Source organism: Typopeltis vanoorti, chromosome 12, assembly GCF_054136105.1.
Source record: "Typopeltis vanoorti isolate ZY-2024b chromosome 12, IOZ_Tvanoo_1.0, whole genome shotgun sequence".
NCBI lineage: Eukaryota > Metazoa > Arthropoda > Arachnida > Uropygi > Thelyphonidae > Typopeltis > Typopeltis vanoorti.
In genome coordinates, this window is record NC_143560.1 from 139,444,576 (window position 1) to 139,471,211 (window position 26,636).

Below are 26,636 nucleotides of genomic sequence, written 5' to 3' on the forward strand. Positions count from 1 at the left end.
AGGAAAGTTGGAACATATTTTTTCTAATTTTATTATTAGAGCTATTATTATTTTTGTTATTTAACTTTTATATTTTTGTCTCCGTATTGGCGTAGATAAGTGCGGTCTATTCTGTAATTAATTTTCCTGTAACTAAACGCAGCAGTATATAACTTACCATCAAGCGCAAAGTAGCAGACCATTACTTCACGGCGCTAAACCAGCATACTAAGAAAATATCCATGCGATGCTCCACATATGAAAAGCCACACAAATCACCTGAATACAAAACACAAATCAACTTGCAGAAGTTGCTGCAAGTCATCAACAGCTACCTAGAAGGTGTAATCTGATATGCAGATTACACCTTCTAGCTACTTAGGTAGGATATTCCATGAAGATGGTAAGTTATATACGGAAAAAATAATCGAATAATTTAGGCTTGTAGGATTTTAAGCCTGTCGAATACATTTATGTAAAAAAAAGAGAAAAATTTGTCAAAAGATCAGGATAGTAGCGCAGAGGAGAATTTTCAAAATCAATTCTAACAGTTGATCAAATACGAGAGACCACACATATGATAGTGGAAAAATAGAAAAGTGAACCGATGACATGCATGTAAGAATCTGAATAAAAATGAACGTATCAGAAAAGAATTTGATGTTGTTAGCATCGCAGAGTGTAGAGAGAGAGCTAATTTAGAGTGGTATGGTAATTTTAAACAGAATGGGAGAGGAAAGTTCAGCAAAGAAATGTTTGATATCTTGATGCCAAGAAAAATACTCCAAACAAGATGTAGGTGAATCGACGGCAAGGCATGCTCCGGAGGATCGAAATGCAACAGCTAATCAAATTAGATACCTGACAAATTAGAGACCAGAGTGAAAAAACGTCTATAAAAAACTAATATTTTTGTACTAGTTTTTTATTGAGGATAGTTTTGCGACTCTATTTTGCTAGTGTCATATAAGTTCCATCTCCCTACATTAATGGTAATAGATTTTTATTATTTTATTTTGAAAGACAGGCAGTCTTAACACTTGTAATTATCAGAGCTTTCGTTAATAGTTACTTGATTATTTCATTTACTTTTTTTTTTCTTGTAGTATAGGTAGGTAGTATATCAGGATTGTTATTTATCATCGTATCTACAGTTCTGGAGTACTTAATTTACCCATCCCTCTATAGTAATATTCCTGGAAAGCTTGGAGCGTCCGTCGTTTTGATGCCTTTGATAGGTTCATCTGCTGGTTTCTTCATTAGTCTTTTGTTTCGTCAGGAGTTACCCGTTCGCAAGACTATAGCCATAGAAAGTGGAGTGCAGAATGTTGGTGTTGCCCTCGCTGTAATCTCGCTCTCTTTGCCCACTGAGGTAGGATATATTGTTTCATATGATCGATATTTAGAATAACCTTTTAAAGTTTATTTTCTTAAACTTCGCAAATCGGGTAATTTACAAACTTTAATTACGTATTTTCACCCACATTATTCATTTATTTGTTTTTGCAGTTCAAATATTGATTCCTTTGGTTCATAATAACTGGTTCGTTAAAGTAACCGAACTACTTTCTGATGGCGGGTATGCCTTTCAGAGTCATTGACCAAGAAAAACGGTCTGTTTAAGACTGGTATTTCCACTATAATATGGTTTGTTCCTCTGCTTATGTAGCTGATAATAATAATGTAATAATAAGAAAACTTTCTAAAATCTGCTGCATTTTATTTAGAGCAATGGCTTTTCAGAAGAATTATTTTTAGCTTATATAGTGGCTTTAATTTATATGCTGGTCTGGCTACCTACCAGCATTTACACACCGAATCCACAACCCTTACATATCGCATTTTCAAACATAAATTCAAATAAACTTCATATTTTATTCTTTTTATGTAATATATTTCTTTATTCCCATTTTTTTGATTCTAACTGTTGTTGAGTAAATTTAAATATGTAAATTTAAATATGCTATTTAAATATGCTATTTAAATATGCTATTACTTATGCTATTCTCTCATATATTTAAATCCAGACTGTCACCACGGTCTTCATGCAAATCTGTCTGTTATGCAAAATTAGGTGGTGGGGTGAAAATTCGGTGAAAATTTGCCTAATGAACAAACATATATGAATCATAAATCCCTTGAACAGAATGTCAACTATCTGTGAAATTTTTCAACGTCTCCCTACAGATAAAGAATGGTGTCTTGATTCCATAGTTTGCTAACGACTTGACTAAGTCATGAGCAAATTATCTAAAATGCCAACAAATTTTTCATCCTACCCTTCCATTGAGAAACTACTCTCTTGAAAGTACAACACACGTAGATGAAATTCCACTGCAAACCTGGTAACAGGACCATGTTGAAACGATAATTTGAAATAACAAACGAAGAGTCGATCCAAGATATTTTAAGAGGTGTTCCACTTTAAAGTGCAATCAGATGTGAAAGCAACGTTGATCACCTTCTGTAATGCATTCTGGAACACCCCCCCAAATTCAGACCACGAAATGCACTGTCTACAGAATAATTCTTCAAGATCTTTGAGGTTAGGTTCTTGGGAAACAACATCGCAAAATGAACTTCCGGCAGCGGATTCTCGCTGACAGTACTACTGGGATGCTACTGGTCCTCAATGTCCAAGAATTTGTAACAAAGAACTGTTTTTCTTTCTTTCTTTCCTTTCCCCAGACTGAAAATCACTCTGTTTGGAAAACAATTACAACGCTGAAAGTTTTTTAACTTGGATATACTATGTTAAAGATACCAAGCAATTTTATAAGCTAGGTGTTAATCCTTTTTTCCCAAGTGAAGCAAACAGCAAATACGTCAAGTTTGCACCTGAATGTAGTTCAAGTTTGAGGCAACTCGTAATAAAGGTGAAGTAAGCTCCGATCACTTTCCTTAGTACTTTCCCCTAATGCAAAGCACATCCCCCTGCGGAGATGTATGATGCTATGAATTAAAGGCAAGGGCCACAACCCAGACCGGTTTTCACCTTACTGCGAGTTGCCTCAGACTTGAACTATGTTCAGGCACAAACTTGACTTATTTGTCTGTTTGCTTCACTTGGGAAAAAAGGATTAAAACCTAGCTTATAAAATTGCTTGGTATCTTTAATTACAATGTTGCCATATATAACCAAATACGACATGGAAGTTAAGGAAAATCGACCGCAAAATCTGCACTATTTCTGACAATAATTTATTGTATTAGGGCAGTGTTTCCCAATGTTTTTTGGATCGCCCCACCTCAACGCTTCAAAGATTTTGATGTCCCCCTCTAGCATAAGAGTCAGCCAAGTTCTGAAAAAGTATAATATAAATATGTACTTGAAATGAAAAAGGAGCATTGGTAAAACTGTTTTTAATTTGGCTTTCTTCGATGAATATAAATTTTATATTACACTTTGTATATTATAAAGCATAAATCGAACTGAATTCGGGTAAATAAAATCTAAGTTAATGCGATTTTTGAGCTTGATGTCTGCTGCAAAGAGTTTTTATTTGAGGTACTAATTTAGTCATTTTCAATCTCGAATTCCCATGGTTTGTGATATCCAGATGATTTCTTTATTTTAGTAGCAAGTCATTTAAAGCACTAAAGCCACATTCAACTAAATATGACGATGGGAAGGGCAACAGTATTTTTGTTTTTTGCAAAACTATTTGAATTTCGGTATTTCGTTCCTGTCTCGTCAGAAAGCCATGAATTTGTTCCTTTTATGTTGAATAAAGTTGTAATAGACTCATCATTTTGCTTTTCTGAGAGTTCTTTTTGATACTGTATTTATATCGACTGCTGTACTAGTGATGTCAGCTTTTTTCTCTCGGAAAGTCAGGGTTGCAACATCAACAATTTATCGTCGACAACGGTGAGTTTTTTGAGTATATCGGTGATGAGGTGACGAATGCAACATAGTTTTCTAATTGTCCCCCAAAATATTCAAATTGCGCCCCTGTGGGGCATATGCCCCACGTTGGGAAACACTGTATTAAGGTTAGAGACAGCGAGACTGGGTGCTGTTTAAATTAGCGATAGTCTTAGAGCAGCTATCTCTGAATGGCTAACGGTGGAGTTTGACTGTCCTTCTGGCTCCAAAATTAGATGAACCTAAAACGGTCTCACTGAGGCCCAATGAAAATAAAACGAGTTAATATGGATTTATTTTATAACCGGACTACCAAATATGAAGTGAGCAGTTAAATTATAGGATCGTTGGAATGCAGTCAGGTGGCTCATAAAAGCTGTAGGAGTAACCGAAAGAAACTCATATTTGCATTAATTTTCCCACATAAACTTCTGCGTCGGATATTTTAGATGAACTTTCGTACATAGTGTATATACACAGGCTTTCGAAATATATAGGAGAGTAAATCAAAAAGTAAAGGTTCTGTCATCGTCTAGAACCACTTTCTGAATCAATTTAGAAACTTTTAATAATAATCATCATCATCACGAACCATTGACTCACTGCCCGTTGGTGTCCAATGCCTTCTTCACTATCTTCTTCCACCTTTCTTTATCCAGTACACAGTGTTGCAGTTTCTGTAACCCTATTCCACACCAGTCCTTTATGTTGTCTATCCATTCTCTGTATGGTCTACCTCTTCTGTTTGTGCCATCCATAATACCAAACATGAATGTCTTTATCTTCAGATAAAGACACTCATTCTACAGATTCGTCCAAGTAATTGCAGCTTACGTTGTATAATCTTCTGTACTAAATTCTCCCCTAGTTGTATCTTCCGATAGAGCTCTTCATTTTTGATTTTCTATACCCATCCTATTTTTGGAATCTTCGTGTAACAAGTTCTTTCAAATCCCAAACGTCTTTTTCTTGATTCCTTATTTATTACCCACGTTTCAGATCTATACAGTACACCGCTAAAGATGTATTTCTAGTACTCTTAATTTCGTTTGCAGGCTGTTTTGTTCTTCCCTTTACAATCCTGATCTTTACTTCTTCTTTACAGTCCAAGTTATATGTCATTTTACTTCCCAAATATGTGAATTATTTTCTACATTTTCTATATCAATTCCATCCACGTGTATCATTTGTTTCATGTTCTTCTCACGAAATATCATTGTCTTCGTTTTTACCAAGTTCATAACAAGTCCAAATCTCTTCCTTTCCTCATTTAACAGTGCCAATGCTTTTTTGTAGTTCTCTTTCGTCTTCTTCAATAATATAACAGTGTCGTGCGAATCTCAGATTGTTAATTCTCATCCCGTGTACTGGTATTCCTTTTGCATCTTCTTTCATTTTGTCCATTGCTTTTTCTAAATGTGCGATGAAAATGCTTGGTGATATTGGGTCCCCCCGTCTAGTACCTCTGCTTGTTCTAAACCATTTTCCAAAATCCTCACCTGCTGCCATTGCAGTCTTATAAACTGGGATTCTAGCACTGCTAATGTCTATTTCTGGTCGTTACTCACAAATGCCTTCTGAAAATAAACAAAGCAAGTATATATGTTTTTTTTTCTCCTAGCTTTCTCTGCTATTAACCGCATTGTCAAAATCTGTTGAATTGTAGTTCTGTCTTTTCCTAAATCCTGCTTGCTCGTCTGCAAGGTTATGCTTCCAAACGTGTTCTCAATCTTTCTATCAATATCATCATAATCACCACCTGATCGAGGTGACTTGTCAAAACAGTTGTTCTGTAATTTTTTCATTTGAGCTTATCTCCTTTCTTGTATAATGTCACTAATATGGAAACTTTTAATGCAGTCCAAGAAAACAAAATCGTTTCTTAGCTGATTAAGCAGAGCAGTGCTTCTTTATGTGCTAAAATGTTTTCTTACAAAAAAGGTTTGATAATTATCAAAATATAAGGGTGGACGGGTGAACTGCGAACTATAGGGGTGGAAGAGTGAGGAAGAATTTCACATCTACCTTCTTAAATGCTTCAATAGGAGTATTGGCTGAATAAGGTGGAGCAATGTTATGAAAGCGAATACCTTTTGACAGTAACCATATATGTTTACGGTGAATACCAGGCTTCAGTTTCCCTTCTGAATCAATCCACCAATTCGAACACTTTTCTTTGAATTATACTTTTTATCCTACTGAGCTAACATTCTTCCGTAAATATTGCTGGGTTTGTGAATCAACTGACTATAATATCTGAGGGGAGTATTAAGGAAAGTGTTGAGTATAAAGTATTTTTCACTGGGATAAAAAAGTTCAGTGTGGGCTCCATATGTAGCTCAGCATACATCAGACCTGCAAACTGGCTCTTGCTTTATCCTCTGTGGGAGGACGAAGGTTGTTTTCTACTCCTCACCACTTGGTATCCTAGCACTAATATTATCTTCCATGAGATGTAATCTTGAAACGCAATGAAAGAGTTTGAAGAAACTCTCACTGCCACTCAAAGATATCTTCAAAAAATCTGTTGGCCTACTTAAGAGGGTGGTCTGAAAAGTTCTCGGATTCGACCATAGATGGCAACGTTATCAGCAAGATTTTATTTTCTAAGTTGGTCCATCTGCCAGAAGCATCCATGTGAAACTGCAAGTCATTCCATGAAGCAGTTTGTTTTATACAGCTGTCTGAAGCAAAAGTGTTGTCTTTATCCCTTGAAATGGATAAAATTGAATATTGTGCAGTTATAAAATTCTTCGTAAAAGAAGGTTTGACGCTAAAAGAAATTCATTCGAAGTTCATAAAAGTTTATGGGCACTCTTCACCTTCGTTTTCGACATATGAATAAGCTTTGCGCAAGATGGGTGCCCCGATTGCCCACAGCAGATCAAAAACGCACTCGCATGAAAATCTCTGAACAGCGTTTTAACAAGAATAAAACTGATTTTGTGCGTCGATGTATTACTATGGATGAGACTTGAATTCACCATTACACAACAGAATCCAAACAGCAGTCAAAATAGTAGACAGAAGCCGATTGTTCAACGCCAAAGAAGTCAAAGTCAGTTCAATCAGCAGGAAAGTTCGTGGCATCGCTGTTTTGGGATGCAAAAGGTATTTTGTTTATTAATTATCTTAAAAAGGGTAAAACAATAACCCGGGAATATTATTCCGATCTTTTAACTAGACTAGACAAAACATTCGTGAGAAAAGACCCGGTTTGCAGAAGAAAAATATCAGTTTTCATCAGGACAATGCACATGTCCATAAAGGTGTTTTAGCAATGGGAAATTAAGGGATCAGCATTATGAATTTTGGAACATCCATCCAATTCCCCAGATTTGGCTCCCTCTGATTTCCATCTCTTCCCAAAACTAAACCTCTTCTTCGCTGGTCAGCGTTTTTCTTCGTATCAAGAGGTGATTGCAGCTGTAGAGGGGTATTTTGCAGATCTTACTGAGAACCACTACAGGGACGAGATAATGGCTGTGGAGCATTGCTGGAATAAATGCATTAGTATTAAGGGAGATTATGTTGAAAAATAAAAAAATAATTTTGAAATCATAAATTCGTTTTTTCATGGTTACGCCGAGAACTGTTCAGACCAACCATCGTAGTGAACTGCCAATTTATGATCAGCCTTCCACCCACTATAATTGGAGGGACAATATCTTCGTAGTGCATTCATTATATGCTATGGCAAATAGTTTTTTCTCTCTCCTTCCCTTCCGATTTTCCCTTCATTACCAGAATGCCCCTGGCCTTCACATATTCTTCTAAGCTGCCGCCTATACATAAATGACTTTCTCTCACTGACTACAAATTCTATCAAGTTTTATTATTATTATTATTATTATTATTATTATTATTCAGGCCTCCAAGGAGTCAAAAGACTCATCGAGGGAGGTCCTTCCTAAGATATAAAGTCTATCAAGACTCATCGAGGGGAGGTCCCCCCCTGAGAAACACAAAGTTTATTATACCACTCCTTAAACTCACTGACCGTTCTCGCTCCCACCACTCCATCAGGCAATGCATTCCACGGCTCAACCACCCTCCACACAAAGAAACCACTCCTTACCCTCTTGCTCACAGTGTCCTTTCGTAACTTCCAGGGATGGCCTCTTGTCATCACTCCTTCCCGCTGATCAACCAAGCGAAAGAACTCCCCAGTGTCAACCCTGTAACCACCTCTCAACAGTTTAAAAGTCTCAATCATATCACCTCTCCTTCTTCTATCCACCAAACTCTGCAGTCCACATTCTCTCAGCCGATCCTCATAACTATCCTTGTACAGTCCTGAAACCATCTTTGTCATCCGTCTTTGTATCCTTTCCACAGTTAATTTATCCCCTTCAAATCCTGGGGACCAAATCTGAGAACAATAGTCCAAGTGTGGTCTGATGCCGAGAGTATACCCCATTCCTATTTGATAAACGCATTTGATAAACTTTAAACTTTCAAGATCTTTGATAGTTAATGCCTGAAATACATTTCCTTCTCATTCCTTGGAATAAGGCGTCTTAAACAGTGCTTTTTTGTGCAAAAGGCGCCTCACTCTTTCTTTCTTATTATCTTCGATAATAAACAGATCTTCAAGCATGACCGATTTCTCTTCTAGGTGTCAGAAACACCCTAACATTTTCTGAAATAGATACATCCTAGCACTCGGCTTCATCATTTTCATTTTTTGCTTTTTCTACTCAAAAAACTTTCTCATGTGCTCCAACTAACTATACAAATACAGAATCCTCCCAAATTTAGAATACTGTTCTCACATTAAGGTAGTGCATGAATAAAGCCTCCTGAAAAAATAAAAAGGAAGACGAAAAAGCATTTATGCAGAAGAGCGATCCAGTTAATTAATAGCACCTGTTTTACTAATGTACTATAGGGTTCCTTTTTCACAGACCCTGTTTCTTCTTTATGCTTCTATTTTGCTGAATTAATTTTTGACATTCCTTCTTTAAAAACATACACACTGCACATATAGAAGTAGACATTTATGTCCTCTTCTGTATGCGCAAAAAGTTTAATATGCGAATAACTCTCTTGGATGAGGGAATTATCAATAAGAAAACAAAATGAATCTTCTAAAGCCTTTTATTCTCCAAATCGATTAGGGGATGTTTAACTGTATGGAAATTTTTTGGAAATTGTAGCCGAAGCAGCCAATATTCACGGTTACGGATTACTGGCCGATTACTATCAATGATTTTATAAATTACATCCGGGGAAGATAGTGCGGCAAAACCGCTGTTTCCAGGTCCCTAACCCTATTCTGTGAAATAGTGTGGTTTTGCAATCGATTTTCTTAAAGTGCGGTGACCGATGAAAGAAACAAGAACCAGTGAAGGAAAGGCTTAGTAAAGTCTCTCGATTCCATTCGTCGGTCTTTATTCATTCTTCTTCCTAGTGCTGTAGACGCAAACGCTGTTTCCACATCCTGAGAAATCTTAGCATTGAAATTAATAATATTATTTCGTGGAAATCCTGCATTATGCATGTTTGGAGAATCAAGCAAATGCATCATTCTTCAAGACAAAAGTGGAAAAACAGACTATTTGTATAGTGGCTGCTGAATATCCTTGTAGACTGCGAATACGCTTCTTGGAAAGAAGTCAACGGATACCTACTTGGGTGGGCAAGGTGCATCACGCCAGGTAACGAGTCACGTGTTTGTAGCCAATAGAATTGGAGGAATATGATGCTTCCAACTCAGTGCAACTGTGTCCGAGTGAAATGGCTACGAGAAACGAACTGATGGAGTGTGAAAAGGTATCGTGATAGGATGGCATGTTGCATGCTCTGCAAATTGTCGACAAATTGGGCCATCCCAGATCGCCAATCAGTGATGCCATATTGGAATGAAAGCGCCGGCATTCAACTGCAAGTACTATCCGCAGTGGATCACTCACTGCACTCACCGAATCAAACCGTAGAGTGATACGAAGGATATGCAAAATTCGCCATTCGTCGGCCGACACGTCGACTACGGAGTTCCGACAACGGCTGGAACACGAATCTGCACAAACATTTCAGAACCGACACTCACAACACGGATTTCCTTGGCAGTGCCGCAACATTCATGCCCCAAATTATCTTACTCAATATGCAGCGTCGTCTTCAGTGTTGCATAGAGCTTCAAGCAAAAGTAGGGAAGGTGAAAGCTTGGAAAGTTGTGTTACTGGACGGCGAATCAAACTACACCCTCTACCGAGCAGATGGATGAGTGTAGGGGCGGCAAATGTCAAGTGATTGTCTCTAACCGGAGTGCGTAACCCCAACTATGAAATTCTGAGCTGGCGGTATGAATGGTATGATCCCATTTTTCGTGGTTTGACTCCGACCTCTGTTTGTAGTGCCGCTGACATTGAACTCAGAGAGATATCTGAACATTCTGAACAATGCAATGCTTCCTATTTTGTAGCTTTTCGACGGAACTGATCATTGTCTATTTCAGCAAGACAATGCACCGTGTCACAACTGCATAGTTTGTGGACATGAACGTCACCACAATTGACTAGCATCCACAGAGCCATGATCCCAGTCCTATTAAACATCTCTGAGATGAACAGAAGCGTCAGATGAAGTCAAGGTTCATTTGCCCTCACAACAGTCCAGGACCTCATTACATGCCTACAGGGAAAATGGTCCAAAATTCCCATCGATAACTATCGTAATCTTGTGGAAAGTATGCCCGTAGAATGGCTGCAGTCATAATAGCAATATGAGGCTCTAGAGCTTATTAAGGTGGTCACCAGTGCTGTTTGTTCCTCACATCATGGTCTCCTTTGACTTCATTCCATGCGGTGTATGTTGTGGTGTGTCAACTCATTGTTCATCATATTTGCTTAAATGAAAGAACGAAATATTATCTTATTTAAGCTAATGACATCCGACATAATCGCGAATATTTGATATTCGCGAATGAGGTTTTAGCAGTTCTAGAAACTTTCATTCTAGAAATTTTTAGATTTCAAGACAATGCACAGTGTTGTCTTGACATCTAACGTTCTATTTTAAAGTCATGTCAGGGTCTGGTAAACATATCATCGTAAAATTATAGTATCTGATCATCTGAATTCCATGATGCAGCATTTCTAAGAAAAATACCAGTTTTATCTTCCATCGAACTAATGAGACTCGATGGTCGTGTTTGTAGAAGCATAGCGCACCAGTCATTACAAACAGTTAATTTTCTTATTCCTGTATTAAGTGATAACTGTTATTCTTGTTTTCATTTTTATGTTCAAGTGTACTATTAAAGTTTCAGACATGAGCATATTCCTTCACGCCGACATTCAAAAAATTGTACATTTGAACCATCCTATAACGGCTTCATTGTAATTATTTATATTAGAGGTCTCTACCTAATATTATATACCGTACGTGCCTATAATGATACGAGTACTCGTATTTGCTGTATAGGAATAAGAAAACAGCTTCCCTTGAAAATGAATCTTAAATTTATATAACATTTGTGTTTGCATTGTATAATAAATATTTTTAGGATTAATTTTATTTATTTGATTCTATTGTGGTTTATAGCAATTGGAACAGGTCCTTTTGTTTCCAAATCTGTATGCTTTCTCCATGATGGGACTTGGCTTCATAGCATGTGGAGTTTACCAAGTTTATAAGCGATGTAACAAATCACGGGACGAACTGAAAATACAAGGTAACTTCTAAATGCAATAGTTACTATATATTTCATTTCTTTCCCTTTTGTTATATTACAGTAGAATATAACACCATACTTTTCTTTCTCCCCACAAAGGCAGTGGAGCAAAAATTGGAAGTACTGTATTTCGCTTAATAATCCTAACTGCTGTTATTTATTGTTGCAGTAACATGATGATATAATTGAATGAAAAATTCACAAATTCTGGATGATAGCACCTTCTTTGAACCAAATGTTGAATAAGTCATAGAGGAGCGTCTACGAAATACGTGAGCGTCATTTATGGATCCCCCCCACACACACATTTATAAACACTAATTATGCATTACACTACAAACTGGTAAGCCGTTAATATTAGTTTCGTGAGAGTGGTTCTGTAAAAGTCACAAACCTATCTTCTAAAACCATTTATTTCCCCAAGGGTGAGATCCTTTAGCCCTGACTTTTTCAAGATACGTTGGCAGCTAGTCTCCATCTTTAAAAGCTTCATTGAAAAGGAGTTCAGGTTATCCATCATCAAACAGCAAACAATTGCCGCACTCTTGCAGCTCTAAACACCTTAGCTTTCGTACTATTGTAGTCATATGAGTTATACTATATTTTTTTAGTATTCTATAAAAATAAATATATTTGAATTAGTAATGAAAGTCTCTTCTTCTTCTTCTTTTTTCTGAAGTTATGTCACCATGGGTGTACTTCTACCATGGTGACCCAATCCATCTTGCGAGAGTATATACATATTTGTATGAATGAACAGGAAGGTGAAAGACAGCCAGAAACAATCTTAGAGGGATTCGATGAGATAACCACTCGGCCAACCAGGACAGCATTTTAATTAGTAATGAAAGTATTATATAATAAAAAAAATCAGCTAACGCCTTTTTATTCCCGTATAGAGAGTAAGCGAGGCCGTTTTAGCGCTGTCTAACTGTTAGAGACTGACTGGACAGTTCAATCTCCACTGGTAGCCAATCAGAGATAGCTCGCCCAAGGCTATCACTAATTAATCGGTACACAGTGAAGAAGATGGCTAACAAGTGCCCCATCTCGTGTTCCCTAACCCTAATACAATATTTTTAATGTCTAAAAATAGTGTGGGTTTGACGGCCGATTTTCTTTTACTGGATAAAACACCTGAGTTTCTGGGAGGAAAAAACTGCTTGCCCGTGCCAAAGATCGGCTAATTCGGGAACCAGTCGAGAAAAGTCTTAGAAAACCCTAAAATTGGTACAAGAGAAAAGAGAACTGAAACTTAAAAGAAATAATTCAGAGGCAGCAGATGAGTTATACCGTTAAAAATGCAATGAAAAATGTAAGGAAAGTAGCAAGATCTGATAAAGCCAAATGGTTGGAGGATTAGTGCAAAGACATTGAACAGTACTATGGAGAACTCAAACTTATAGGAAGTGGCAAACAAGATCAGTAGCAGTCAAAGATGAAGATGGTAAAGTATTGATGGACAAGACCGAAATCATACACAGATGGACGAGATATTGCAGCGAACTATATAAAAATCAACTAAATAATACTGCAACAGAAGATATTTTTAATGTCTGAAAATAGTGTGGGTTTGACGGCCGATTTTCTTTTACTGGATGAAACACTTGAGTTTCTGTGAGAAAAAAACCGCTTGCCAAATCAAAGAACTAAAAGCAATCTATCCACCAGCAGAGATATTTGAAAATGACATATTGGAAGAGGAGGTGAATAATGTTATAAAACATCTCAAGAGCAACAAGAGTCCTGTAGATGAAAACATAATAGGCGAGATGCTAAAATATGGAGGAGAATCAGTTGCAAAAGAAATACATAAGCTATGTAATGAAATATGGAGATCAGGGTATGCCCCGAAGAGTGGAAAAAATCGGACTTGGTTGTTCTTCATAAGAAAGGCAGTGCTTTAGAATGCACCAATTACAGAACTATTGCATTAATGAGCCATCTTGGTAAAGTGCTGATGGAAATACTAACAGAGCGCCTGAAGGGGCATATGGAGGCACATCTTCCTGATGAGCAAGCCGGATTTCGAAAAAATCGAAGTACAGTGCAACAAATACTCACACTGAGACTAATAGCAGAAAAAGTTCGAAGAAAGAACAAAAAGATATACTGCTGTTTCGTGGACTTCCAAAAAGCATTTGATAATATTGACCAAAATATAATATGGGCTGTCTTGGAATCCTATGATGTGGACAATAAATTGATCCGCCTGCTGAAAGATATAAACAGCCAAGCACAAGCAAAAATCAGGATAGCAGGTGCGACTGGAGATTGGTTTGCCACTAGTCAAGGCACAAGACAAGGGGACCCAATATCACCACTCATCTTCATCTTCATGTGATGAAGAACACTAGATAAGATTAAAGAGGAAGGTAGAGGCATTTCAATAAATGAAATGAGAATAAACTACCTCTGTTTTGCAGATGATGATATCGTCCTGATTAAATAAGATGCAGCAAGGCTAGAAAGGATACTGAAAACACTATACACAGAAGGAAAAAGATATACGGACTAAATGTCAACTTTGAAAAAACTAAAACAATGATATTTGGACAACAGGAGTAACTGAATAGAGTTACCATAGACAGATTTCAACTGGAAAATGTGGAACACTTCACATATCTTGGATGCCACATGACGCATGACCCCAAAAAAGAGATAAAAATTAGAATAGCCAGAGCAACAACTATTTTAAAAGCCATGGACAAAATATGGAAGAGCCGAGCTATAACGATGCAAACTAAACTCCGCGTTGTAGAAACCTGTATCTTCAGCAGCATGCTCTGTGGATGTCAGGCCTGGGTATTCATGAGAGAATAATCTGGCAGGAGGATATTAGCATTTGAGAGGAAATGCTGTAGAAAGATCTTGAGAATAAGCTGGATCCACAATGAGGAAATCTACAGACGAATATAACCAAAAGAAAACCTGATCCGGAAAATAATCTAAAGGAAACTATAGTAATCCCACACTTTAGAGAGCTGTCTTTGGGTCGGTGCCAAGAAGAGTCAATTCATGTTGAAGGGGAGAAAGAAATAAGGCTATGTACGAATTGGTCACAAACACGTGAAATCACGTGCTTTATACGTAAAAATTTCCAGCTGTTATACAAGCAAAATAGTTACCACTTTAAAAACTACAATGATCATAAAAGAGAAGTTAATTTTCCGACGTGTGATAATAAACAACTCATCCCACAATACGGACTGATTACCTTATCATCGGGACGGATTCTCCTTGCGCAGAAGTGTCTAAGGGTCTAGTATCTGTGGGCGTACTATACGTCTCTTTGGCCATATATGTAGAATGAACGATGAAAGGAAAATAAAAATGCTGCTGTTTGGAATGATTGAAGGAAGGAACAAAAAAGGAAGACCAAACAGAGAATGGGGCGATGACATTGTCAAATGGTGCGGAAACTCTATAAACAAACTGAGTCACCTTGCAGAAAATAGAATGCAATGGAAAAATCATATCAAGATGGCATCAGACACCTACGGGCATTGGACCCATGGTTGTTGTTGATGATGATGAGTTTATACCTTATTGATCGTTTCACGAAATGTTTAGTCATCCAATGAATACTGTAAACATCAAGGTCATCATATCTCATAGTCCATCGAGGCAAATTCGTCCTGGTAATGAACTTTAGCTTTGATTACGCGATTTTATCTTAATTTTCCTTGTGAACGATCATTGCCATCGTTTCTTTACTTCTCCTTGAAGCGATAAGACTGAATTTTAGAAAAACGTCCTGTGACTTATATTAAAATTCACTTCATATGCGCTGCTTGAGCAATTTTAAGCGAAATGAATTTGAGAAAAGTGAATATTCAGCAAGTTTCATTAACGTTTATTGAATTTCAGAGCGGTAGTTGCTTGTCAGTATTAATTTCTCTTTGTTTATTATAAATATATGTTCTATTTCTTTAATAACTGGATAACATTCCCACTTTCATTCATTTAGAATTCAGAAACATAAAAAAAAAAAAATGATACAGAGAGAGAGACCACACACACACACACGCACAGTGAGAGAGAGAGAGAGAGAGAGAGAGGGACTAGGCTGGTCATTTACTCCATGCAAGTTCATATATTCTGAGAGTGTATTATGTACAGGTAAAGAAATGATTGCAGACCGCAAAGAGCATACATCGTTGATTAATGGTGTGGTGTAGGAAGAAACGGATGCGATAATGTTCCGTTCTGGTGGTCTTCTTCTCAAGATTATTGCAGTATAACGATATTCCTTTTTCATCAGAAGATCATGTTTAGCATGCCTACTTCCGTTCTGATCTTCGGTTCTTTCCTGAATCTCAAACCTTTCTACAATAAATGGTTACTAATTACAGAAATGTTGATATCATTTTTCAATTTTCCTAATGCTGTTTCTGCAGTTCGAAAACAGCGAAATGCCTGTTAAATATTCTCGAAACACACAGTCTGCTGTGCATAAAATGCAATTACCACAGGCTATGTGGGCACTGGTAGGAGTGGCATTAACCCTAGCTTTAACGCAGTTTAATATCCGCTCAACTTGGTAACATTCTGGTTCCTTCACGTATCTAAAGATGTTGTAATGGAACTTTGTTTGAACTCCCAAAAGTGCTGTCATCTTTTCTTTTCCAACGAGTTGGTCTCCACAAGTATGCCATTCCAATGGTCCACTGAAATGTGGTAGCACGTTCAGTTGAAGTGAAGGAATATTAAATGCGGCTTTCATACGAACATAGGACGAACTGAAATTTATTTCACCATAGATATTTAAGTAGAGGAACCATCCATTGAAGCTCTGGAAACACGAAGGCCTCCCTACTTAATGGATGCATAATGATATGCAGCATCATTGGGTAAGATCTTGATGCCATGCTTTCATCGCATCTCTTATTAATTTATTGAGCTTATTCAAACTCTCAGAATTAGTGTTCTAAAGGAAAGTAAACGAAATATTTTGAATCAATTTACAAAATAAATTGATTCAAAAGGCAATCTTCTGTTGAGGCTTTGTAACACTTTACATAGTTTCTGAGGATAGGAAGAAAGATGATTAGATTATGACCTGCGATTTGTCACTTAGAATATTATCCCAAGATAATGCCATTCCTCAAGGATACCAGTGAATTTCAGTGGTCAACTAGAGATAATATGGAGATAATCTAGCATTTTTATTTGTCTGTCAAATCCTGATGAAAGGAGAGTAATGGTAAAATTTAATGGTGGTGGTTCTTTTAATTAATTCTAAGTTCATTCTGGGAAAAATATTCAGCAGCATTGTTTAACAATTCCTGTAAGCCAAAATAAGGCTATTGGGAAGTGCCGTTTACTTCCATAACTAGGCCGCCCAAAGAAATAAAGACGTTTTAGCTTTGATTCTAGTGCCTGACTAGAGGAGCTGTCCAGTTTTTGAGCATCTAGAATGAGATCGTCTGTGAAGACCATTGCATTAACTTTATAACCATTGGGATTATAGTTATGGTTTGGTGGAGATCATAAGAATCCATCCATAAACCGAAATAAAAAGAATATAAATGTATAACTTTAGAATCACCTTCATGAACAAGAATAAATAACACTAAACATTTCGCTCTTATCAGATCTGTAATAACTTACTAATAGCTTCATATCAAAATATTTTTGAATATTTAAAGTGGCAGATTTAGTGGTACACAAGCGACGAGCTTCAGATATTAAGGTTAATAATATCTCGGAACACCCATCAGCTAGAATTAACTTTAAAGCAGTGCAGGGTCTTCTAGACTAGGAGCAGAAGAATGTTGCTGATATGCTTCTCCAATTTTAGCTTGTTGAATGACACTATAAATAAAATTTTGATCTAAAGGGGCCACATCAAAGTCTTAGATGTTTCACATGGTTTCACTGAGACGATGACGATTTCACCGATGATGAAGATCACCTAAAATCAAATTAGCACCAGATCCGAGATTCTTTCCATCTTTTACATTTCTGCATATTTTCTCTGTAGTAGTTGACGAGAAGTAAGATGCTGTGTTCAGAATTAACCCATGGAGTTGTTCCCTGAAGAGTTGGAAGACCAAAAGTTGCGTTTAAAATAGCTTTCCGAATTATTCCTTTCAAATATTGATGATAATATGATGATTGTGGATCCTTTAAAGCAGTTTCTCAACCTTTCATGAATGCCCCATTTTTTAATATTAGTTTTTGTGGCAACCCCCACCTTCTCACCTTGCAATTCTTGTGTTGAGACTCTGACAAAACCCATAAAAGTTAGCAAAAAATAAATAAAATAAAATAAATAAATAAACAAAAAAAAACTAGGAATTAATTAAAAATGATAAATATTCATACAGATTTAAATACGTCATGAAATCTTTCGAAAAGTGTATAGATCTGCATCACTGCACAGACCGTTGAATCGATCGTATCGAAACATTTGCGATTTCATCACGGGAAGTCTCGAATGTTCTGGAAATGTTTCTGCGAATATTATTTAAGGCTTGAAGTGACAAGACGGCAGTAACACTGCAACATTGAGAAGTCTATGGTCGGCGTTATTTTACTCCTATTCGCAACGACTGCGATACACGGTATAAAAACAATCTCTGCTAGTGTAGAAAAATGGATAAATTTTTAATTGGACGTAAGCGAGCATCTGACAACTGCGGAACATCGACGTCAACAAATTCAGGTTCACAGAATATCATTCCGAAAGTAAAATCAAGAAAGTGAGACGCTTAAAATGAGACCTTTAAAATCACGTTTTCTGAACTTTGCAAAGACGCGGAGCGGAACATTCAGCGTTATTATTTTATTGCGAGACAAGATGGTTATCACAGGAAAAATGTTTACAACATGTTTACGAATTAAGAGAAGAAATATCACTCTTCTTACAAGAGGAAATCACGAAGCAGAGAAGTTTAGAGATCACTTATTCGATGAAACTGAGCTACTTGGCGGACATATTCGATAAACTAAATATATTAAACCATCAACTCCAAGGAAAACATACACATATCTTAGAGATGAGTGACAAAGTTAATACTTTTTTTGTAAAAAAAACTAGAGTTATGGAACGAAAAGGTAAAGCGACAAAAATGAGAAATGTTTGCAAATGTGGATGAATTTATCAAAACCTACAAGGCGGAAAAGAGCAACACATCAAAGTTTTACTTGCAACTATTGAACATGATTTAACAATGTTGACGAAGAATTTTAGAAACTATATTATAACCGACGACAATATAATGGCAATCTAGGAGTGAGTTAGAAACTCATTTCAAATTACTCCTGAAGGTTTCTCAATTGTTCAAAAGAAGAGGAACTATTTATATATTTATATTATATATATTATATATATTATATATATTATATATTTGTATAATTATCAAAAGAAGAGGAACTATTTATAGACTTCACATCAAGCAGCGATGTGAAGTCTATAAAGATGCACTTTTGTCATTCCCAACATCTTATCTTTATGAAATCGGGTTTTCTGCAGTGGCTGCCTTAAAACAATATAAATCTCAGTTAAATATAGAAAGAGAACTAAGAGTGTCAATTTCCAATGTATCATTTCCATCATATGAAAAGCTATACTCTGCAACACAGCCCAAGGAAGTCATTAATTTTTAGATTCATTGTTGTTTAATTTTAATTAGTTGCTCGGTATATTTTGCAATGTTTCCGTAAGCATAAGTAGTTTATTCAATGCAATGGATTTTATATATTTTATTATTTTATTTTCAAAGTGTATTTTATGTTTTGTTTTTGTGTCAATAAATCGTTTCATGAAATGCTTTTGTTTCAATAAAGTAGTTTTTCAGTTTTTACTTTGTTTTCCACTTTCTTCGCCCCCCCCCTTTTTTGGGGGGGGACGTCTCATAGGTTTAGACTCACTGCTTTAAAGTATTAGATAAATAATGTTCAAGTGAAATATCTCCAGGAAAGAATGTGCATTAAGAGAGCTTGAATCAGATAAAATATCATTATCATTTCAAAAGTTATTTCGAAAATCATTCACAAATTTTTCTACATTTCTATAGCTCTCCATCTAACAATGTGACTTATTGTAACGAATGCTTTATAAGGCAAAACTGAAGATAAGCTAAATTAATACTGGGATCATTAGCAACATTTCAACTTCCTTTCATGTAAGTATGAACTCTTCTGCTAGCGGCCCCTTGCCGTTGTCCTGTTCTACTAAGATAAGAGCAATTGCCTTGGCAGGATATTTAGAGGATCGATGGACACCTAGACCTCAAGCAGAGGAGAAAAAACGACGACAGTATATTAATGAACACTTTTCTCGATTACTGTGTGAAGTGCAGCTTGAGTGGCAACCGATATGAATTAGTGTGCGTTTTACAATTTCTTCCTATGTGAGGGAAGATCCTTGTAAGAAAGATATTGTTGCTTCTAGATGTGTCGAGCAAGAATAAACCCAAGACGAAAGTTAACCCTAATGGGAAAATATAGCATGTACCATTGGCTAGCCAAAGCTAGCTAGACAGCTCACCCTACAAGAATAGTAGTACTCTGCATTTGTCTACCCAAAAGGATGATATGGGATATTTTGCAAGCCATTGAGAGTTACAGTTACTCCCACTGTTTACCCACTCTTTACTTTGACATTCAGAGTACCAGTCAGAACTCAGATTGCATAAACATCTCTCAATGGCCATTTGTTTTGATTAGTTAGATTTCCCTCATGCTTGAGAGTTGTGAGCCACCTGTACTTGCCAGCCAAAATGGTGGCACGATATAGGCCATGTGAAAAGTAAAAACTATCCTTTTTACTTTTCAGTTTGACTGCATGCAAAATCTCTCTTCCACCTAGTAAATAAAATTTACAAGCAAGGATGTTCTACAAACTACAAATACCTTATTGCACTTCACACAAATTGGAATTTACTTTTCAAAAACCAATTGGAAATTTTAGGAAATCAGTAATCGCCAGTTGTTTGGTTTTCTGACTAGAATAAATTCCAGTCAGAAAACAAATAAATATTCAATCCAGTAAATATTCGGTAATTCAGTAAATTATAATTTAGTAAATATTCAATTCAGTAAATAAACCAGTAAATATTCAATCATTTTTAACATTAATTACGGTTATGAGAAAGAAGTTCATTGTATGCAAATTATTATGTAAAAGTAATCTTAAGCTGCATTAATTATCACCTTACGATATTCAGGAATTTCAAGAAATATGGTACACTATTTAAATTTGATTGCAATATTTGTTATTTCAAACTTGATTATAATTTAAGAGCCAGAGTGATAATACATGCATCCGTCAAGGTTGTATGGTATGTCAATTGTTGTGGTTTCTTTTGTTTTGATTTTTTTTGTTGAGAACTCCAATTAAAATTTCTCTTTTAAAAATGGAACGAACTATTTCATCACTTTACTCTTATTACAAACCATGGTAGCGTTTTCCAAAAACATAAATAGAAAGGGAAGAATGTGGGGTGCGTTCGTTTTGACAAAATTTCGATTGCTAATAAAAACTTTCTTGTGTACAGATTAGTTTTACTTCTTGAAATAAAAGCATAGCATAATGAGATAATTCATTCAGCTAAAGATTACTTTTGGAATAACTTTTACATAATAATCTCCATACAACGATCTTCTTTCTTGTAACCATAATTAATGTCACGAATGATTGAAAATTTAAAATATTGTAGTCTGAAAACAAATTTACCTAATTTTCTAAACTTCAAAGATTCTGCCATTTCTTTTAATGTTCACTTATTTGCTGCTCTTCTTAGTTTTCATTTTGAAAGTCGATTTTAATACACTGGTATCCAAAAGCTAAGGACGAACTACACTCTTACCTGCATATGAAAACATTTTCATGACTACAACCAAATGCGAACATAAATTTGTCGACAGCATACTAATAAATTATATTACACAAAAATGTGTCATAAATTTTGCACAAATTAAATTGCAGTACGATTTTTGGTAAAATTTGCAAATTGCTTAAGGACATAGTTAAGTCTTATGTCCTTAAGCAATTAATTAATATAGTGCTTACAGAAAACTATGTGGAGAGACATTTGAGTATGGAATATGTTCACCGCGAACTGCGATGCAGCTCTCACAATGCCGTACTATGCTTATTAGCACAACGTGATTCAGGAATTCCTGTGGCAATCTGGCCCATTCATCCTCCAAAGCAAAGATAAGGCCTTGTTTATTTTCTGGAGGGAATTTCGAGCGGCAATGCATCTCCCTATTGTGTCCTAACCGTGTTCTATGGAGATCTTAGGAACATGCTGGCTTTTCAATTACATTAATAGCAATGTCAAACCACATCGTACACGAGTGGTTTGACATTGTCATAGATAAAAATGAATTCTATGCTTACAGTAATCGAACATGACATTGAAGAATTTCGTTACAATATCATTCACCAGTCATGATCCCTTTTTCCAGAAATTGTAGCTCGATGCTCTCATTAAGCATAATGCCTCCCCAAACCATGGCCCAAGCACAACGGTATCTATCCCTTTCAAGAACATTTTCGTGATGGTAAGCACTACCAATTGCACCCTAGAACAAGTGTCGTATAAAACCGGAGGAAAGACAGTAGTAGGGTGGTCACTAGTGACCAGATCAAGATCAAGATAAGGTAAGGAATCGTGACGCGATTGGTTGATGACGTCATTGTGGGCGTGGCTTCATGGGTGTGGAATGTTTGGAATTTTTCTGTGGGCAAGTGTGTCACTGGCTTCTGTTGTTGTGTTTTGGTTCGCGTATGGGATTATGGGTGATGGTAGAGATAAGGATTCGTGTTGTGATTGGTGGTGCACTAGTGACCAGATGAAGATCAAGATAAGATAAGGAATCGTGACGTGAATGTTTGTTGTTATGAGATGTAGATAAGTGACGTCATTTGTTATTTGTAAATAAGTGACGTTGTTGTTTTGAATGGAAAAGGGAGATATATTAGAGATAAGGATTCGTGTTGTGATTGGTAGTGCACTAGTGACCAGATCAAGATCAAGATAAGATAAGGAATCGTGACGTGAATGTTTGTTGTTATGAGATGTAGATAAGTGACGTCATTTGTTAGTTGTAAATAAGTGACGTTATTGTTTTGAATGGAAAGGGAAATATTAGTGTATAAGTAATCGTGTTGTCATTGGTGGACACTTCTGACCAGATCAAGATCAAGATAAGATAAGGAATAGTGACGCGAATGTTTGTTGTTATTGAGTTTGGAATTTCGCTGGGCCCCCCTTCTGTCAGAAATATCACGTGGTATGATGGGTGATATTTAGAGATAAGAATCGTGACGTTATGTCTTTGTGCGGTATTTTGGTTTGGCTATGGAATTGTGGGCTATGTTTTGAGATAAGATATCTTTGAATTTTCCCAGGGTGACACACATCCGTCATTGTCGTCTATGGGAATTCTTAGCGTATGTCGTGATGGTGGGTGTGATTAGATTTTTCTGAATAATTAATTATATACTAGTGTCACTCAAACATACGGTTTTTTTTTTTTTATTCTTATTTTATTTTATATAGATGGTTGTACTAATTTTCCAATACATTTGCGGTATTTGTTTCCTGTTAAAGGGTGGGAATTCTTAGAGTAAGTCGTGATGGCGGCAGTCTTTCGAGCTTTTCTGAATAATTAATTATATACTGATGTCACTCAAACACACATACCTTTTTTTTTTCTTCTATATACATGTTCTAATCAAGTTCATATTTTATTCATAATTCATCCGAATATTTTGATTTGTCTAAAATTAAGATCTTAAATTCAATAAATAAATAAATAAACAAATCGTGTGTGTATTCACGGTTATTGCAAAAGTGTTCTCTTAAACATACATAACACATCAAAGACACTGTTTGTTCTTTTAAGTTTACATATTTATTTCACAGATATTATTTACAATGCAATATGCAGAAATAGGAATTTACATATATCACCAATGCAAATGGTGTTTTTCTTGGCGTAACATTTCTTTGATGAGGCAAGTTTGATTGCCTGATTTTGATACTGCTTCCCAGATGATTATGGCTATTTCTCCGGTCATTAATGTTAGCAGTACTGCTATAAAAGCAAGTAACTGCCACTTTTGCGATGTTTCTTGATTTTCACCTGCAAAGAAAAAAAAACCATTGATAGTAATGGAAAAGTTAGCAGATTACTATAATCCTAATACAGTAGTTAGTTTTGGAAGTATCAAAGCTTTACAGAAACATATAAATTTGCCACATGAAACCGTGAAAAGTTGGTTAGCAACACAACCTACTTATGTGAGACATAAACCCATTAGAAGAAAGTTTAAACGCAATCAAATCAAAGTCCCGACACTTTTACATACTTTTCAATGTGATTTGGCAGATATGTCATCCCTTGCAAAAGAGAATGGAGGTGTGTGTTTCCTTCTTGTATGCATTGATTGTTTTTCCCGATTTGCGTGGGTTCGAACACTGAAGAAGAAATCAGCAGACGATGTTGTTAAGGCTTTCGAGTCTATTTTTAAAGAGGAAAGGCCATGTTACATAAACACTGATCAAGGAAAAGAGTTTTGCAACAAGAAAGTTCGTGCATTGTTTAAGAACCATAATATTCATTTCTACACAACCAGGAGTGAAATGAAAGCACCCATTGCAGAAAGATTTATCAGAACATTGAAAACAAAGATCTACAAGTGGATGACGTATACTAAAAGTAAAAGTTATACAAATGTATTGCCGACCCTTGTACATACTTATAACCTCACACCACACCTCACTATTGGTATGGCTCCTTCCCAAGTTAACCTTCACAACGAGGATCGTGTTTGGAAATATTTGTACGGAACCCAAGAGGAGGCTAGCAAACGTATCAGACACGTATCCTTATAGGGCTTATATTGAAAACCTACTAAATTATGACAGAGATGCTAAAAACAGTCAACTCACAAATGAACTATTTGTTAAAGATGATGTGGCTAATGTTAGTGATATGTTTACCAAAAGTGAATGTGGGATGCGTAGACGACAAGCTCGAATTAACCAATCAAAAAGTGTCGAGATGCTTGGGCGAATACACGCTGACATCATGCATCAAGACCGGTACTTGATCAATAACGTTACTGTTCGTGTTCGTATGGTTCGCAGTTCTCCCGAATTTTGTTTACTGACTGCAAATGCTGATTCTAAGGCTAAAGTGCAAATTGATGAGGCTACACTTTTTGTCCGCAAAGTCAAAATAAATTCAAAGATTCAACTGGCTCACCTGTCTGTGTTAGACAAGTCAAACATGATATACCCCATCAATCGTGTGCAAGTGTCTTATTTTTCAATTCCCAAGGGTATGTCAGATGCCACACGAGACAATCTGTATCTAGGTGAAATACCATCTAGATTAATTATTGGACTGGTCGCTAGTGATGGGTTTAATGGCACTTTCAACAGAAATCCATTTAATTTTCATCATTTCAATCTGAATTTTCTTGTAGTGACCGCTGACGGTATTCAGTATCCCTCACAACCTTTGACTCCGAACTTCAAAGAAAGGCATTACAGCAGATGTTACATGTCACTGTTCACATCACTAGGTAAATGGAACAGAGACTGTGGTAATGATATTTCTTATGAAGAATACGTAAAGGGAAACGTTCTCTATGGATTTGACTTATCGCCAGATCAAAATGCCGTTGCCCCCCATGTCAGCCTGTTAAGAAGAGGAAGTGTGCGACTCGAGGTTAAATTTGCTCAACCTCTTCCTGAAAACATCACAGTGGTTCTTTATGCAGAATTTGAGTGTACGTTATCCGTAACAAAGGATCGTTCTGTGTTACTGGACTATGAACACTAAACAATTAGTAAGCATACTAGAGTTAGAACCCACGACGAGAAAAGTGGGTTTAGGAGTTTGTGCTCGTGATGAATTACCACTATATCCGATCAGAAAACAACAGTCGATGTTCGTCGTGAACACAAATCCGACCTGGTTGCCAGGACAACATTGGCAAGCTATCTATATTAAAGACAAACACGGTGATTTTTTCGATAGCTTCGGTCGTCCACCCGAAAACGATATTGTTAACTTTCTGAATATTAATACTAATAAATGGTATTATAATTCTGTAATTGTACAAGCTAAGGAATCTGTCGCTTGTGGTTTGCATTGTGTGTATTTTTTAATATTGAGATGTCGTGGTCTTTCTATGCAAAATATTATTAACAAATGTTATTCTAAGGATTTATGGTTAAATGATATTGTAGTAACTAATGCTGTTACAGATCATTTACTGAAAATAAAAAATAATTAAAAAGAAAAAAAAAAATTGTTTTTCACTTACCATTTTTTCCAAACCAGTTTCTTATTCCCACGCAGCTTTCGGGGAGATAGAGAGATGAATTTGGTACTCCTTCTTCGAGCTCTCTTGCGGGGAGGGATTGGAGTGGAAGCATTTTCTTCACTGGGAGTGGGTGATGTTGATGGGAATGGTTCTGGGTATTTGGTTTGTTCAGTAAAGGTTCTGGACGTGGTATTCTATGTTCCTGTTGCTCTCCTTCTGTGAGAGCCAATTGGTTTTTCAACCCTAAATACTTTTGCAGAACATTTAAATATGCTTTTACTTTTTCATCTGCATGTTTATTTCTTATTTTTAAAATAGCACTCATTTCATCATCAAGTGCATACAATTCACGCTCCTCTGGTGATTGGAGAAGCGTAAATTTTTTAAACATATTCATTTTCTAATAAGTGAAGTCAATAAAGGAACAATGATACTGCCTAATAATGGGAACAGTGCTCCTCCGTGCTGTAAAACCAATTTTCTTCTGGTTATGAAGGGAAGCGATTTGTTACTTAGTGCTCTTATAATTTTTTTTTTCCTTCGTAGGCGTGACTTTTGCTTGTTTTTTAGTGGAATATTTCCACATAATACATTTTTGCAAATTTCACAGAGTGTGGTGATTTGGCTGGAGGTGCAATGTTTTAAAGCATCATTTGCTTGTTTGGGAGAGGAATGAGATAAGTACTTGATGAGATATTCATAGCGTTTGAGTCTATCAGCCATTCAGGGATAAATACTGTATTGGGTTCTTCTCCTGGCAAAATCCGTGACCTCAAGCGTAAAATATCAGGTGTTTCCTGTCTAAAGTCTAA

At 36.3% G+C, this 26,636-nt stretch overlaps 1 protein-coding gene across 1 annotated transcript in view; it reads left to right on the plus strand.

The window, feature by feature from the left end:
• LOC150101258 (ileal sodium/bile acid cotransporter-like) overlaps positions 1 to 26,636 on the plus strand; it is a 104,178-nt gene that overhangs the window by 34,949 nt on the left and 42,593 nt on the right. The window contains exons 4-5 of the mRNA XM_090402197.1: positions 1,091 to 1,351; positions 11,396 to 11,525. Of these exons, the coding sequence (XP_090258323.1) occupies positions 1,091 to 1,351; positions 11,396 to 11,525 (391 nt within the window). The remainder of the gene's footprint in view (positions 1 to 1,090; positions 1,352 to 11,395; positions 11,526 to 26,636) is intronic.